The following is an 18,505-nucleotide window of genomic DNA, read 5'->3' as shown; positions in this document are numbered from 1 at the left end:
TATTGGAATATAGGCATTTCATGCACTAAACTTAAATCCTCTAGTGAAGCTAAATACTGGGTTGGTTCCAAGAGAATTACAGTTGCAAAGTCACAGTACATGTGAAAGTGTTCAGTGCTTTATTAATTAAAAACTTTTTTTATTTAAATACAATATGTCAACATTTCTTTTTAACATTTCAACAATCAACAAGAATATTGACATTAATTCCAGGAACAATATAAGGTAAGAATTATTAGCCTTCAATCCCAGACTCACTTACCTGGCATTACCTCCAGTAATTTGGTCTTCCCTGCCACTCTTGTTCTCATTCTAATAGCTTTGTCCCTCCGCGGAACAGTCTCTGCTAAAATGCCATTGGGCCAAAAAGCATCTCTGTAACAAAAGCAAATCTGTCAAAATACATTAAAATTTTATCAAGTGAAACACTCTTTTTAATCTCTCAAAGCTATCTCATAAAATAAATACAAGAAAGTAATTTGCACACAACCTAACACACACTTCAAATATTAGAAAAGGGAAAAGGCGAAAAAGAAATCAAAAGCAAGAAGTACAATACATTCAATCTATTAGTAGCTACCATACACTTTTTTAGTACAAGAATCAGAAGAAAGAGAATTTTAAGAAAATACTACACATCCAAAACACTCAAATACCATATAGTTGTTACATAAAATATACCTAAGATTTGCTTTTATCAATCAGTCTCTATTGCCACTGAGAGACTCTAGGCTTAGGTCTATTAATTGCTTCATTAGATCTCTGACAGTAGTTAACCTATCAACAAGCTAAAGCCAAGATGAAGTAGTTTCAGTGTAGTATAAAGCCCAATGCAAAAGACATGCCTGTCTAAAAAGGTATTTTGCCTCAGTGAATGACATTCTTTTTCTGAGTAGGAAGCGCACATTCTTACTCAGTTTTATTAAAGAATAACAGAGTATCTGTAAAGTACGACCCCTTAGCTAATACATTATCCTACTTTATCTCTTTCACCCCTTCCAACAACAACAACAAAAAAAAGGCATGGGGGGTGGCCTTCACTCAACAGCATTGCAGAAGCCATTAAGACTTTTAGGAAATGGAATGACAGAGCTTTTGATACTTTCAAACTCAGACTTCAGTTCTATCTGCCCACATGTGAAACCTATTAGCTTAGAGCTAGGGGTTTTTTTTAGTAATAATTGTTTGCCTTTTAAGCCAAGGCATGCACATGCTTTCATCAAGGTAAACAAGACACTTCATCCAGTCATATGATGAAATTCCTAAGTATACCCATACTCTAGTTCTTCTAGACTGACTAACAAAGAACTTTTTAAGAAAGAGAAGAAAACTCAAAATATTCTTCTTCATGTGACAATTACTTTCTCTCACTTAACACACATAAAAAGCAGTGTATGCTCCAACTGCAATTCTGTACAGCAGTAATAATTTCCTCACATAAAAAGAACAGGAAGGATACACAGACATTAGACATCAATTGGCGAGTACTTCATATTTTACATCTGTGATAAAAGACATACCTGAAGCGTTTTACCGCATCTGCTACTTGCTCAGGAGATGTCATCCAATCAACATGATCAACTATTTTTCTAAAAAAAAAAAAAAAAAAAAATCAAAGCAACAAGTCTCTCTCATTCAATTTTTAAAACAGAGAACAAATAAGTACATCATTTTAAAGAGCAATCTATGGCCAACAAAGTATAATTTCAGCTTTCTGCAACTCCATAAGTAGGTTCTATAAAACTGCACACTAAGAAGGCAAACACTGATTCTCAAGATAAAAACCTAAGTTCACTGATCACTCCTAAAGCTAAAGCCTTTTTCTTTCTGAGTAAATGTACGATGACTAAGGAGGTTGGAAAACTGATGTTGCATCTCCCATCAGCATTAGATAAATATTCAGCTTGTAGAGTGCTCCTCTTCATGGAGCACTCTTCAAGTTCTGCTTCTGCACGCAAAGAACCTACTTAAAAATCTCAATTACTGTACTTATGTATGCAGTTACTTCATAATCTTTAACAGGAGATACAGACTGATCATAAACTTTGACCTTCATTCAATAACACATACACACAGCTCAATATCCAAATCTTGTACGTTTACAGAAATAAGCATCTGTGTATCACCATAATCCCAGGATTATTTCCCTAAACATAACTTGAATGTAGTTTTCTAAAAAAAAGGAAAACACAGTTTTGTTGCAGAATGCCATTAAACCCCAAGAATCTGCTAGGACGAGGTATGACTGCTGCACCAGAGGAAGCTGTGAGTATCCAAATGCAGAAGCAAAATAGTTCTGCACATATCTCTGCAATAAGAAAGCAGCAGCCTGTGCCCAAAGTCAGCTAGTTATACTACAATCTGAAAACAGCAAAAAGTATTCAGAGTTGTTCAACAGGGCAGCATGTTTTTGGAAGCAAAGGTATCAAGATAATTGTCACCTGGCCATTAGGAATTTGAAAAACAGTGCTATTATTATTACATGGCTGCACCACTGCTGGTACCACAAGAACTGTTTATATGTTTAACAGTGATGATCAAAACATCAAAAATATACTTGTGAAGGGTAAAAAGTAATGATACAGTGAGGAATGTCCTGAAAAAGTAATAGGAAACTACTTCTCACCTACCAGAAATTAAGTTTTTGATTCATGGCACTAATCCAACATGACAATTTAGTGCCAATCCCGTTTCTAGAAACATTTTTGTTCTATATTTTTATTTACATTTCAGAAACAAATTATTAGAAGGGTAAGCCTGGAAACAGTAGATTTCTAAGCTGAGGACAAGAAACATTACTTATTTAGCACTATTTGCTTTGCATTTGCATGAAAAAGTGTATATGTGAATTATGGAGAACATGGTGGGGGCAGAACAGACTCCATAACAGTCCTTTCCCTCCCCTCCCCGCCCTCCATCTTTTAAAGTGTCACAGCAAAAACTTAATATAGCCACTCAGTACAGTTCACATAATTTGATAGTGCCAGTGTATCATTTGTGTCATCAAAGAGATGTAAACCAAAATAGTGCAGAAAGTAATAAATAGTATTAACAACAAAAGGTATAGTATAAAACACAGGGCACAAAGCATAGACACCATCAGTATTAAGTTACATTCACAGAAACGTGAACACTCATTGATATGTGAAAGCTCTTTTGGAAGTTCTCTGGCATATAAGTGTTACTGGAATTTGTCTTTCAGCAATGTTTTGTGTTTATCTCCATTTTACACCACATTTGTACTTGGGTTTATTGATCCTCTTGAAAGGGGGAATGCATGCAGATGTAAACCACAATAATTTAGTAATACCAAAAAGGATTTGTAGACACAGTCTATATAGTCTCACTCACACGATCACTCTATATAAGAAAAGCAGTACCTGTTAATTGTGTCACCATATGTTGCTCTAATAAGTTGCTGAAGCAGATTTTTTATATTTCTTCTTAACCACTGATTTCGTTCCTTTAAATCAAAGACTTCATCCATAAGGAGGAGCATTACTCTCAGTGGAATATTGTCATCCACCTGATCAAGTGAGTAAAAGTATAATCAGTGAACTTTTAGGTCAGTTCAAGAAAGCTGCAGTTTTAGTAGCTACTTCACAGGTCAAATGCTTCAGTATAATCAGAACAATGACAGAAACACTTTGCTCTGTATTTTATAGCAATATGAAATCTTCCCTAAATCATCTATAACATCAGTAATAGCAAAGAAAGATTGAAAATTAAAGATAAACCAGGCTTAAATCCATTTAATTTTTAAAATAAGTAAAAAAGAAACAGTTATTTCACCAAAGTTGAACAAAGTTAATACAAGTAAACATGTCCTAAAGAGAGAGCTTGTCCCTGACCTCTTCCTTTGGTAGCTGTGCTTCAAACATGAAAACTCTGGAAGGAGCTTTTCTTTGGCATCTTTTTCTTACGGATGCACCCCGCCAAATCCAGAACCTTCCAAGAACAATGAAACTTCACTGCAGTGATCTGCCTTTTATTTAGATACTGTTCTAACCTGCACGGCTATTAAGTGCTTTTATGCTTGTAGATTAAGAAAAGCATCATCATTTTATTATTTAATAGAAGGTGTTACACAGATTGGCTTACGACAAACTTTTATGGAAATCCTAAAGCAGAGGATTCAGCAACTATGTAAAAGTTTTTAAAGATGGATGGCGTATACTTGCAGTAACTGTCAACATTTTCTCAAATATTAAAATTTAAGGGAGAGTTTACTAAGTTCTGTAGTATGAAAGTATTCAATTTTCATCTTAGTTGTTACTAATATTTCTTTTACAGAAACAACAGCAGCTTCTCATGGCCTGCTTATATGCTAAAATACAACCCTACGTACTGTTAAGCTATTGCATAAAAAAATAGCATTTGGAGTTACAGTTGTATTGCACAAGAGACCACAAATATTTATCTCAAATAAAACAAATTAACTTGATTTTGATTGATTCATTATTTGAACTTTATATTTATTATTAAAACTTTTTAGAATAGCAAGCTAAAATTAAAATCTTACTATATGCTCAGCAAAATTTATTTAAAGACTGGATGCATTTTCTCTGTGCTTTCTTTTTTATTAGGGTTTTTACATTCTAAGCATAACATTCAGAATTTTGTTTTGTATTTGAAATCTGATACAGCTCTACCTGGAAGAATAGTAGTTTACACTATACTGTTAATGCTACGCTGGAAGAAGTAGCAAGATCTCACAGCTATGTGGACTCTTTTTGGGGGACTACACAAGTACATCTTTATATACAAGTGGATTCATAATCCAGCTGGAGATTCTATAGATCCATGCCTCACTTTTACAGTACTGTTTCTCCACATCAAATTCCATTCAAACTGCCATATTTTTTGTCTGATTGAGTGACTGTAAGTTGTGAACAATGCACCTGAAAAGAGCAGTTGAGAATTGAAAGGTTTTAAAAATATTTGAAATCTGCCTTTCAGGAGCACTTGGTATGTTAACCTAAAAGCTATCAAGAATTGTAGCTTCTATTCTTTTTACAGAAGATCAATGAAATATTTGCAGAGAAGCTGCTCATATACTTGAAAGATATTTTGTTTTGCCTGTGCAAAACAGAAGCCTCAGGAGTATCAAAAATATAGATTTGTAATTCCAAATTTATGGATACAGTCTGATATAGTGAAAAATAATGGGGAAAAAGAAAACCCAGAAGAACTCAAGGCTATGTTATTTGAGCAAAAATACATGTACCAAGCCATCATAGCAGTTACACAGAGGACGACAAACTGGAATGCTTTGATGTGACCAAAAAACCCAAAATGTGAAGGGCAGAACAGGTGCAGATTTATGACCATAGCAAATTGCATATAATCACTGGTAATCTTACGGTCTTTCTGTCTTACTTAGAGATAAAAGTTTTTCTTCCAATTGTTTTCACATATATGATCAATGTTTCAAACAAAATAGCAAAATACCATAGCTTATGATAACATCAAGAGCTTAAACTTCACTTTCGAGTTTCTAATATTACTACTTTATACATTTTAGGTATCCACATACTAAAAGTTTATTATTAGGAAAATGTTCTGAAGTTTTTTTCCATAAAAACATAGCAAACACTACTTCTGATCCATTAAACAAATGCCTCCTAAAAGGTCACATCAGAAATCAGAATCCGTAAAATGCTAACAGAAATGATGCTAACAGTCTGGTACCTTACTGTCTTTGAATAGATGGAAATTGGAGGGAGGTCGGGGAAAACAAACAACCCCAAACCCCCACCCACAAAACACAGACGCAGCAGTATGTACACAGTAAGTTACTCCACTGTTGTGCTAACCATTTTTGTACTAACAAAAATGTTAATTTTGGAAGGAAGCATATAAGTTTCTTTTTTAAAATTAAAGAACTGTTTGTAAGTGCCTGGTATAATATCAGAAAACAATAAATACATAGTTTAAAATAAGTAACTCATTAATTTGGTTTTAGAGGAGTAAACTTTGAAAGGACAAAAGTCAGACTCACATTGTCATCAATTGGTGCTGCAACACGGCAATGGTCAGGATCTGAATAGGTTTTCTGGATCAAAGGAGGCACCTACAACGAAAAAAGGTAATGTTTATGAAGTAAAAAATACTTTAGAATACCAGTAAGTCAGATCAATTTTCATAATCAATTTGGTTATGAAAATGAAAACCAAACATTTGGTCAAAAGTCAGTTGCATGCTACTGCAGATAAATACACAGTAGTCCTTTCATCTTCCAACAAGTCAAGCCTGTAGGTATTCTCCTATAGCTATCAAAGTTATCAACACCTTTAAGACAATCCACATGTATTTTCTCAAATGACTAATATTTCAACTGAAAAACACCTAGAAATTCATAGGGGACTGATATTTCTTCTGGTATTTCCTCTTGATCTTAAGTCCTGCCTAGTCATGGACTTCCCAGTGAATGTAACTGCAGATACATTGTTAGTCACACACCAGGGAAGTTACCAGCAATGAGAAAGTCCAGAGCCAAACATTTTATCTTACAAGTAATGAAAAAAAACAACCAAACAAAAAACCCACCCCACACCACAGATTTATTATTCCCTTTCATGGTTTAAGGGTTAACTCATCTTGGTTGCTGTTCTACATCTGCCACATAAAACTGTTCTGGTAACACAAAATGGAACAATGCCTGATCACAGACCTTACAGCTACACACAGAAAAAGGAGGGCAAGGGAAAAGAAGTTAAGATGGACATGTTAGGAAGATTACTACTTTCATAGGACCTCTAGATAGCATGTCACAGCTACCATTGCCCACCTCTAAGGTATCACATTTTAGGAATAAAGAGATGAGAAAAGATGGCAGGAAAGACAGAAAGAAAATTTAATTAAAAACAGAATTCAGCAAGGAATAAGCAGAAAAGAAGCTATCTCCTTATTCTAAGTTTCAGAATGTATGGGGTTTTTTTTCCTAATGAAAGCAGCAGGTGCAGCAATCTAGCTTTATAAGAATGGGTGGTAAAAAAAAATAAAATCAGTGACTCTCATTCTTCTCATGTGGCTGCACTGAATTAAGTGAAGAAGGATCACTCTAACAGTCTGTAGATGCCATCTTAAAATTTGTTACTTAATAGCAAAGAGAACTCCATGTTTGTAGTATAATAGCTGCTGAACCTTATTAAAGGGGTATAGGTATAAACAGATTGCTTTCCTGTCCAATGACTTGACCCTTCATTATAGAATACAACATAAGTTTAAGTGAGTCGATAGCTAATCTCCTATGAATTCACTAATATGTATTATCTACCAAATATTTTCTTACCTTGAAAAATGATTGCTTTATGTCTTGTCCCAATCTCTCTGACATTTTACCCATGTTGTCTGACATTTTAGTCATTCCCTCTGCCAGGCTGTCAGGGAGAGACTTGACTGCATTTGATACATTTCTCATAGAGTTACGCAGTGGGTTTACAAATGTGTCCATCTGAAGGGGAAGATGTTTAACCAGAATTGTATAATCTATGAGGACACCAGTATATTAATACACTATGAGAAGTATCACACTGTTCCAGAGAACAATAATATAAAGAACAACTCAAACTGCTTAACTTCATTACCAAATGCAGAATAAAGTTTTAGCTTCATTTTCATTTATATTTCTTGTTCCTTACAGCCCTACTGTAACTATTTACATCTTTCAACAGATCTTTTTCCTGAGTCATTTCCATTTACCATCCCTCAGCTTTTCTTAGCTTGAATTTATTTTCCTTTTCTTCTCCATTCAATGCCATTTCTCCCTTCCAAGCTTCCTAATTCCAGATGTTTCACTTCTGCTTTCAACTCTTTATCTTTGAAACATGCCTCTTAAACAGCACTGGAGTAATATGCTTTAATATCGTGGCAAGTATAATTAAAACCAAAAAGTAGTTCCGTAGAAACTGATACAATTTTTCTTTCAGTATATACTTTAAATTCAGTCCAAACAGAGGCACAAGTACTAATATGATGCCCTTAAAAAGTTAAGTTTATGAAGAACCTCATAAGCTAGAAATCAAATCTTGGTCATTACATAAACCTTGATAAATATTTAACTGTTTCACTGTTAAATATTTAAGGAATATAGGCAGAACAACAACTTGAAGTGACAATACAGTTGCAGATGCTTTTTATATCAAAATCACTAAAAGTTTAGAAATAGCTGTATTTGCAAAGCAGATGCCCATACAGACTGGTCAACTGAACAAAGAATCACTTGTCTGAAGAGAGTTCTGGTGGTTTAAAAAAAAAAAAAAAAAGGATGCATAGCTCAGAGCTCCAAATTTCACCAATGACTCTGAATGGTTACAACGGCTAAATACATAACAGCTGCTTCTGAAGGGAAATGCATTTCATTTTTTGGGCTGAAGAGTGGAGAGCATGGTAACAGCAGCAAATACAGAGTAAAGAACTGAAAAAAGAAATTAGAAGGAATGAAACTACAAAAAAAATCACAGACATCTCACAAAGTAACTTGTAAAGTGAACACACTTTCAAAGTAGTCTTGGTGCAATACACTGTGTCCTATCTGAAAATTTTATTTCCTTGTCATACAAATAAATTTACCTGTTATAAAAACTGTAAATTTTTGGTTCCGTATGTCCTCAGATACTTCGCCACTCACAAACTATTAAAGCAACTCACTTGCAAGTTGTTTTGAAAGTGCTATATAGCTGTTTAATACCAGTTCAACATCTCTGTTTAATGCAATCACTGCACTAACGAATGCTCTGAAGTTCCCTTGACAGTGCAAAACATTCTTACCTTCCGTGCAAAATCTCCCTTCCCTTTGCTGTACGCTTTATTCTCCAGGAAGTCATACACATAGTGGGCTAAAGCTGGAGAAGCCTTCATCATTTCAGGATTTAATAAGAGCTGAGTAAAATAATTTTTAAAAGGTGCTTTTTAATAAATAATGAAAAAGGCCATATCATTCAGTTTAGTGAAAGTTTACCATGCACAAAGACACTACATCTTGCAATGTATTTTCTCATTCATTCTCTAAATTTTATTCCAACATTACGCTACTCTCAAGATGGAAACAACATGCTTCCTGGTAATTCCCATAATATTAACTAGTATGTTAATTATAGCATCTCACAGAAAAATATACACCTTTATGACCACTCAAACTGCTTCTAAAACTCCAAAGGAAAAAAAAAAAGCTGTGACTGAAAGAAATATTGCTATTAAAAATGGGGCACATATCTCACAAAAGAAAAAATATTAGCACTCTAAACAGAACAATCAAATTTCACGTTTTATTAATCTTCATTATTTGTTGTTAACATGTTCATTGAGTTGGTCAACATATTTTAGTGCTAAATGACCAGAAAGTCCCTATGAAGTAGGACAACTGAATTCCTTTAGTTGGGCTGATACAGGCCTTATCTGAATGGAGAAGCTGTGTGGTTGTGCTACACTGCCGGAGCAGGTGCCATGCCAATCCTTATGCAACAGCACAAGAGAAAGTAACCACAAACATGAATGCAATGGGAAAAAGTTAAGTGGCATAGAGCTCAAAACCAACACAGCTGGAACCTCACCAGCTCAGAGCAGTTGGGACAGAACCGGCTGAGAATAAACTGAAACAGCAAAGAAAAGGCAAACTTATTAGATAATATGAAGTTCTTATGGTATACTATTTAGGATTATATACCACTTACAACACAGCAAATTTTCTACCTCAGAAAAAAGAATTCCTACCTAGAACACAACCAAAAAACCCATAACAGCTTACCTGCAAATATGCATTTAAATCTTTTTTCCTCTTTTCCAAAAATTCTCTGTCCATATTGTTAAATGTCTTTTTGCCAGGAAGTTTCAGTATATTTGCAAGGTTTTCAAACTAGAAAAAAGAGAAGATTTGGGGGGGGGAGTCTGTTTTCAAAAGACTTTCAAATCACCATATAAGCTCAGAAATTACAGGGGTCATTATATTCACCTATTCTTATCTACCATGTAACACCTAACAAATAATTTCTGCATCAAGCCCAGAACTCAAGATTCCTTGGAGAAGCCAAAATGAAAGGTAGGCTGTCAAGAACAAATACATGAAAATCTCTGGAGACTGTCAAGGCAAAATTTAATTTCTGAACACACATGTGATACTCGCTTTTGAAATACAGAGCATGATAGTGTGCAAATTATTCCTGTCATCACACCTGCTCAAAAAGGTTTAGGCTCAAGATTTACCATTATTATTTGCACAGAAATTAGTAGAGTTATGAGACTACATCAAGAGAACTTGCAAATCTTTCCAAAACATCTTCCCTTTCCTTTCCTGATCAAATCTACTAAGGAAATGATTAGGTTTTTTACCCCTAGAGTGGAAGGCAGCACCCAGTTTACACACAGGTTATCATACCACACTTGATATGCCATCACTTGTGCCTTTTCTCCAGGTAATGACAGTGATTGTCACTGATTGACATGTGTTCCACTGTTTCAGTTTTACAGAAGGAACTGGTATTCCAGGGAAGTGGCAGGGAAAGAAGAGGCCCTAACACTTAAGAAGGTTGAACATATCTGCTACAATGCACAAAAATAAAGAAGTGACAAGAATAAAACTCAAAGAATAAGGATTATCTTATATCCAGACTTCCTGTAAATAATAAATAATATTCTAAAGGTGGTACACAGAGAAAGGTATAGTATCTAGGCTTTAAGAAACAACCTGGAAAAAGGTTGTATCCTTTTCTCTCTACAGAAGACCACAAAATTACAGATTTAATGAGAAGGATTCCATTCAGTCCCTGCAAGGTGTCTTTTTGCAAAGACATCATTAAACTTTGTAAGGTCACAAAGCTCATAACGTTTATGGCCTGAGGAAGCACCAAAGAATAACTATTTTCAACTTTACAAATGTCATTCCCTTGCAAATAGGTCACGCAGGAAAACAACTGAACAGAACATGGTCTATTTTTTATTTGGATACTTGTATCTAAACAGAAGCAATGCAAGCAAAGAACAGCCTCTGTTTTAAATATAGATATCCACTTCAAATTATATTTATTACATTACTGACTAGAACTAGTGTGAATCTATTCAGTACTTTAAGAAAAAAAGCTGATACAGATAGTATACACAACTAACTTCAATTCCATTTTGATCAAGTACCTATTTTCTCTGAAAAACATAAACAATAATCCCTGCCCTTCCTATTTATTTTAAATAAAAACTTCTAACCTTTACCCTTAACATGCCAATAAAAATGCCTCAGACAAGCACACAAGAAGGGTGTTCAGTGTAGCAGTGACATTCCTGTGCCCATAAACTCAGTAGGAATATCTATTTTATTGTCAAAACAAAGCAAAATTGTCGGGAGTTTCTGAGATGCCACTACGAAGCACAGGAATTTATTTACTTTTTGCAATCTTAGTGTTAGAGAATAACATTTCCATTTTTTGTAAATTCAGAGAACTCTGATTTAGCAACATGGAATTTCTGAGCTTTCACATTTTGAAAATTTTTGCTTCTGTCATTTTTTTCTGGTCATGTACTGGTAGGTCAGTTTTAAATGACTGCCCCCTATCGACAGAACATTAACTCACTATAAGGTCAGGGAACCCATAGCTGTTTCAAACAGGTGAGGGATTCTTCAAAACAGTGAATTAATTAAAAAAAATTTAAAAACCCCGCAAAAAACCCCAAACAAACAACAATTTGAAAAGGAGTATAAAAACTTGTATTTCAAATTTATTCACAGCACACTAAGATAATCAGAAATACAAAGGAAAGTCAGACTTTGTTTATAATTAAGACAAATATTCAACACGCTTTTTTAATAAAGCCTTTTCCATTTTTACTACTGTTGTGACTTTACAATGCTAACCTACCTGCACAGAATTTGTTCTCTATGCCTCTCTATTATTAACAGAGTAAAGGGATGTAATCCAACACTTCTGACTAGTTCAAAGGTTATGCAGTCAAATCTGACTTCTCCAAAGGCTTGATTTAAAAGTATTTCACCCTCCTCTTTTAAAAGCACTGCATTTTCAACACTTTTTCATGTCAGCAGGTTCTACTTTGTACCAGCTGGTGAATTACAAGTCTCTATGGTTTTCTTCTTTCATTTTAGGAGAGTTAAAGAGTCTGAGAATAGAAGTACAGCAATAAAAGGCAGATTGTCTAGCAGTATACTGAACTGCCAACAGCTGTCCCCTCTGAGACCTCACCAATCCTTAACATTTCACTTAAAACTTAAATACCTATTTCCCAAGCTCAGTTTTTATTTCTTAATCTGTGACAAATATAACAAATGAAATATGCTACTGTTTGAGACCAACAGCACTTCCATACAAACATTTCAAAGTAAAATTAAGCAAGGGGCAGGGAGGGGCAAGCTTTCCAAGTTCCATTTCCTTTTGTTAAAGCAATTACATAGCCATCAGATACTAAACTATATAAACACGCACCTGTAAACTGCTCAGTACAAACAGTGTATGATATAAAGAGTAAAAAAGTACACTTTAATAGAAAACAACATAGTGCTGTAACTCCACATCTTAAGTCACTTTGAGAAAGCCACTACTCATGCCATACCATCACACGGAGAAAGCATCTTTCAAAGAAACCTTAAAAGATTTTTATGAGATTAATTACCTGCTCAGTGATCCTCATGTGAAAGTCATGGAAGTCACTGTAGCGTCGATACGTCTTCCATGTCTCTTCGCTGTTTGGACTTCGCCGATGGACTGTGATAGCATATAGTGCGTATGTCTTGCCATGGTCATTACACACTCCTGCCACAGCATATGGGTCATAGTCAGCATAGACTAGTAGTTTAAAAACAAAAATAAAAGAGGAACAAACAGAAAGAAGGAAGACGAAAGGACACAAACGTGAAGTGAAGAAATGTCTGGAATGACAGACTTGAGACAAAAATGGACACGCAAGCAAAAGAGCAAGCCATCCCTGTATCCAAAACACTGTATAAGTGATACCCTCCAGAAACTTACTATGTGAAGTTAAGAGATTAAGCAGCCTTAAAATTAGACAAGTTTCACTGACATGCAAAACAAACAAAAAAAAATAGAAAAGGTTTCAACTTTAGAGAATAGTGAATAGATCTTTTAAAAAATAATTTTAACCTAAAGAACTCAAGGTATGGGTGAAAGACAACTGTGACACCGGAAGAAATTCCAGTTTCCAAAGTACTCTAATCATATTGTAAAAGTTTGTCCATCAAAAAAAATCTGTAAATACAGAAGACAGTGCTAGCAAGCTGTAAGCATTCGGTTTTGTTATTAACATCAGCTGTTTGTTACTAACTATAAGATAAAAAATACTCCCCACACTATTTAAGTCAACAGAAACTATACACACACATATGTACGTATTCTGTATGTGTGTGTACATACATATAATGTATTCTGCATGTGTGTAAACACACACACATTTTATGGAGAAGTCAATTTATAAATGGAAAGAACACAGACAGTTGAATACAAGCAAACATCTTTTTGTACTCCACTGAATCTTTAAGTTCTCTTGGACATTCCTCCATCACAGAACTCCTCCCAGTACACAGTTTGTTTCAAAAACTTCCATTTAATCTACAGAATAACCTAGAACTAATAGTTTACACTGCACACTGTTTAAACTGGTAACATGTAGTATCTGTAAGTATTGAACCAATACCCAGTAACCACAATTTTCCAGTGTGGTTGATGAAAATACTTTTTAATCAAGTTCTGCATCCACACTCCATAGAATACACTTTTCCTGACAAATCATGAGCTCCAACCTCTGTTGTGCTACCAGCCTTGACTTCTTTCAAGTATAATGCCAAGATCTAAGCAGCCAGGGAGCACCTCTAGGATAGGGGCAAATGCTGACAATGTAAGAATTACTCACTAGCAAGGTGCACACTGGGTACGGAGCATCTTTTCTTTGCCATCTACCTTTTGGCATCCTTTGGAGCATCTTTTCTTTGCCAGCTACCCTCTAGAAGAAGAATGTTGAGTGCTGAACCCCAAGAGAAAAGAGCGGACAGTCACGATGCTGCCAAAAGACTGTGCAGATAATGGAGCAGGCAAACCCTGGCTCCACAGATGCTGACCAAGCCCTGTCCTCTAAACTCAGGTTGTCCACTCTGCTGTGCAGCCACCATACCACATCTCAGCGGCACTGCTAAGTTGCACCTTTAGGAGTACCACTTCAGGACAGTAGTGGCAGAAAAAGAAAGAAGTTGTCCCCATCGCCCCTTATGTCATAGCCTCTTAGCATTTACTTTCCAACACAAGACAAGGTGAACCCTCAAAGATTACGGAGAAGATCTTGTATACACCCCCCCAAACACCATAAAGGGTATTAATCAGTAGAGGAAAGGAGCCTGCACACAGATGCAAGATGCACCTACTGCCTGAAGTATTCAGAAAGCAAGAACTTGTATTTCTTGTTCAAACATGAGGTGAAGAGGAAGGAGACATCCAGTTTAGTCCTATCTTACAATACAAACCTGCACATATCCCCTGGTTCAACTGGAGTATTATGGCTTCACAGAGTCAAGCTGATAGTTATTAATACACACTGCCATCAAGGTAATAAATTTAACACGATTTGTGTGGTTCTATGACTACCTTTTTTCTTAGGTCAAAACAATGAAACTTCTAAATTTAATTCAGAAAAAAGTATCACGTGCCATTTTAAATGAAAAAGCAAAATTGTGATTGTTAACTTTTAAATTATTTTTCCCATTCTCTGAGGGTTGAATACTTGAGACTTGAATTGCACCACACTCACACTTGGTTGGAGTAATAAGAGTTTAATTAAAATGTCAAGTAGTTGAATTCTTGCTCATAGCTCATTTGTCTGCTATAGAAATGCAGAGATTTTGAAGTCTGTTGCATAGTAAAATCTACCAAAAAGATATCTGAAGATTCATTCATAATTTAATTAGAGCAATCTCATCTAACTGGAGTTATTTGCAGATAATATCTGAGAAGTTTCTGTTATTTACTCTCATGTAATAAAAATTTTTTATTTATTACTAGGCAAATTTTTTCAAAAGATAACCAAAAATGACACTATTGTAAAGACTGAAGTCACTAACTTAAATTAAGCTAAGTCAATAAGGAAGCATAAAAAAATAGGGCAAAATATTACAGCAACAGAAGTAAACAGTCAAGAATTAAAACTGTGTGACTAGAAAAAAAAAGAGATGGCTTTTACAATTTGTTCTTTAAATGATTGCTAAAATAAATGCTATTCAATATTAAGTTTAATGAATGATTCTCCAGAGATAGGAAAATGATAATACCATAAAGAACAAAAATTAAATCACATTTTAAGTACAAATATATAGTCTACGACCTACAGCACCAATTCTGTAAGGATTTCCAATACAAGGACTTAATGGGAAGTATGAATTAAAATGTTTTATGAGGTTAAAAAAAAAAGAAAGGATTAGGATTTCAAGGGCCTGTAATATTGAAAAAACTCAAAATAAATGGTGAAAAACAAGCAAGCAGCCATCATAACAGATTCACTTACCAGTATCTGAGATGTACGCATGGAGTTGAACTGTCTCATCAGAAGGGACGTTTGAAAGGTCATCTAAGGACTGCATGGGATGATGGGGGTCAGGGGAAGAGAGAAGAAGGAAAAAACAGAAAAGAGAGAATAAGATCACGGAGACATCTCATTTGAGAGATCCTTTTTGATTAATCCATTTCATTTTCAAACTGTCAGTTCATTTCATTAATAGAATAGCTTAATGCACTGTAACAATGCAAATAAGCATTTATATTACCTGGTTACTAAAGCCTTTTACACAGAGTGTATGGCCCTTCATTTCCCCTACCAGTTTCACATAGTATTGTGATCACTAACACATTTACTGTTTTTATTTGTATCTCAACTCTAATAGAAGTACAGCTACAAATAAGCCTTTTACTGAGCATTAAAACCCCCCCCCCTTGAACAATTGTGGAATCACAGAATCACAGATTCATAGGATCATTGAATTCATAGGATCACTGAATTCTAAAATGCACATGTAAAAAGTGAATCCATCATTACTATGTGGATGTAACAGGCTTGTACAACACCATACAAGTTGTTAGAATTCCAGTTTGAACTTTCTCTCAAGTCACATGCATAGCATCATTTAGGTTGGAAAAGACCCTTAAGATCATCAAGTCCAACCATTAGCCTAACACTGCCCAGTCCGCCACTAAACCATGTCCCTAAGCACCACATCTACCTGTCTTTTAAATACCTCCAGGGATGGTGACTCAACCACTTCCCTGGGCAGTCTGTTCCAATGCTTGATAACCCCTTTAGTGAAGAAATTTTTCCCAATATCCAACGTAAACCTCCCCTGGCACAACTTGAGGCCGTTTCCTCTTGTCCTATCACTTGCTACTTGGGGAAAGAGACCAACACCCACCTCACTACAACCTCCTTTCAGGTAGTTGTAGAGAGCAATAAAGGTCTCCCCTCAGGCTCCTTTTCTCCAGACTAAACAACCCCAGTTTCCTCAGCCACTTCTCACAGGACTTGCTCTCTAGACCCTTCACCAGCTTCCTTGCTCTTCTTTGGACACTTTGTAGTGTCTTTCTTGTAGTGAGGGACCCAAAACTGAACACAGGATTCGAGGGGCAGCCTCACCAGTGCCGAGTACAGCGGGACAATCCCTTCCCTAGTCCTGCTGGCCACACTATTTCTGGTACAGCCTTCTTGGCCGCCTGGGCACACCGCCAACTCATATTCAGCCGGCTGCCGACCAACACCCCCAGGCCCTTTTCCACCAGACAGCTTTCCAGCCACTCTTCCCCAAGCCTATAATGTTGCATGGGGTTGCTGTGACCCAAGAGCAGGACCCGGCACTGAGCCTTGTGGAACTTCACACAATTGGCCTCGGCCCATCGATCCAGCCTGTCCAGATCCCTCTGCAGAGCCCTCCTACCCTCAAGCAGATCAACACTCCTGCCCAGCTTGGTGTCATCTGCAAACTTACTGAGGGTGCTGTGGTGGGTTGACCCTGGCTAGATACCAGGTGCCCACCAAAGCCATTCTATCACTCCCCCTCCTCAGTGGGACAGGGGAGAGAAAACATAACAAAGAGCTTGTGGGTCGAGATAAGGACAGGAGAGATCACTCACCAATTACCGTCACGGGCAAAACAGACTCAGCTTGGGGAAAATTAACTCAATTTATTACAAATCAACCAGAGTAGGGTAATGAGAAATAAAACCAAATCTCAGAACACCTTCCCTCCCCCTTCTTCCCAGGCACAACTTCACTCCCGGATTCCCTACCAACCCCCACAGCGGCACAGGGGGACGGGGAATGGGGTTTACGGTCAGTTCATCACACGTTTTTTTTTCTGCCGCTTCATCCTCCTCAGAGGCAGGATTCATCACACTCTTCCCCTGCTCCAGCGTGGGGTCCCTCCCATGGGAGACGGTCCTCCACGAACTTCTCCAACGTGGGTCCATTCCACGGGGTGCAGTCCTTCAGGAGCACACTGCTCCAGCGTGGGTCCCTTCCACGGGGTGCAGTCCTTCAGGAGCACACTGCTCCAGCGTGGGTCCTTTCCACGGGGTGCAGTCCTTCAGGAGCACACTGCTCCAGCGTGGGTCCTTTCCACAGGGTGCAGTCCTTCAGGAGCACACTGCTCCAGCGTGGGTCCTTTCCACGGGGTGCAGTCCTTCAGGAGCACACTGCTCCAGCGTGGGTCCTTTCCACGGGGTGCAGTCCTTCAGGAGCACACTGCTCCAGCGTGGGTCCTTTCCACGGGGTGCAGTCCTTCAGGAGCACACTGCTCCAGCGTGGGTCCCCCACGGGGTCACAAGTCCTGCCAGAAAACCTGCTCCGTGGGCTCCTCTCTCCACAGATCCGCAGGTCCTGCCAGGAGACTGCTCCAGCATGGGGTTCCCACGGGGTCACAGCCTCCTTCGGGAACCCACCTGCTCCGGCGTGGGGTCCTCCACAGGCTGCAGGTGGATATCTGCTCCACCGTGGACCTCCATGGGCTGCAGGGGGACAGCCTGCCTCACCAGGGTCTTCACCACGGGCCACAGGGGAATCTCTGCTCCGGCGCCTGGAGCATCTCCTCCCCCTCCTTCTTCACTGACCTGGGTGTCTGCAGGGTTGTTTCTCTTACATCTTCTCACTCCTCTCTCCGGCTGCCGTTTCCCTCTGTCCCAACTTTTTTTCCCTTCTTAAAAATGTTATCACAGAGGCGTTACCACTATCGCTGATTGGCTCGGCCTTGGCCGGCGGCGGGTCCATCTCAGAGCCAGCTGGTATGGGCTCTCTCGAACACAGGGGAAGCTTCCAGCAGCTTCTCACAGAAGCCACCCCTGTAGCCCCCCCTGCTACCAAAACCTTGCCACACAAAGCCAATACATGTTTGTACCATCCTGTTTTCCTTCAGCTGACTTTAAGCACCACACAAAAGCTACAGTGCAGTAAAAGCTGAATAATTTCTCTGCTGTATGTAAAAAACACTAAACACTTTTCTCAGAAATGTCTACCCTCATAAAAA

General features: G+C 37.5%; 1 protein-coding gene across 4 annotated transcripts in view; it reads right to left on the bottom strand.

The window, feature by feature from the left end:
- The window catches only part of SNX13 (sorting nexin 13), a 77,609-nt gene that overhangs the window by 3,779 nt on the left and 55,325 nt on the right, over positions 1–18,505 (bottom strand). For 2 of the 4 annotated variants that reach the window (XM_069773915.1, XM_069773901.1), the window contains exons 17-25: positions 15,505–15,574; positions 12,613–12,785; positions 9,749–9,856; positions 8,773–8,883; positions 7,295–7,456; positions 6,002–6,073; positions 3,381–3,526; positions 1,521–1,589; positions 263–375 (exon numbers count right to left, since the gene is read on the bottom strand). In XM_069773915.1, coding sequence (XP_069630016.1) covers positions 263–375; positions 1,521–1,589; positions 3,381–3,526; positions 6,002–6,073; positions 7,295–7,456; positions 8,773–8,883; positions 9,749–9,856; positions 12,613–12,785; positions 15,505–15,574 — 1,024 coding nt within the window. The remainder of the gene's footprint in view (positions 1–262; positions 376–1,520; positions 1,590–3,380; positions 3,527–6,001; positions 6,074–7,294; positions 7,457–8,772; positions 8,884–9,748; positions 9,857–12,612; positions 12,786–15,504; positions 15,575–18,505) is intronic. The other 2 variants (XM_069773907.1, XM_069773921.1) reach the window with 2 other exon arrangements.

This window comes from Haliaeetus albicilla, chromosome 2 (genome assembly GCF_947461875.1).
Source record: "Haliaeetus albicilla chromosome 2, bHalAlb1.1, whole genome shotgun sequence".
Lineage (NCBI taxonomy): Eukaryota > Metazoa > Chordata > Aves > Accipitriformes > Accipitridae > Haliaeetus > Haliaeetus albicilla.
Note: the sequence above shows the minus strand (reverse complement) of the source record. Positions and strands in the feature narration are given on the sequence as shown.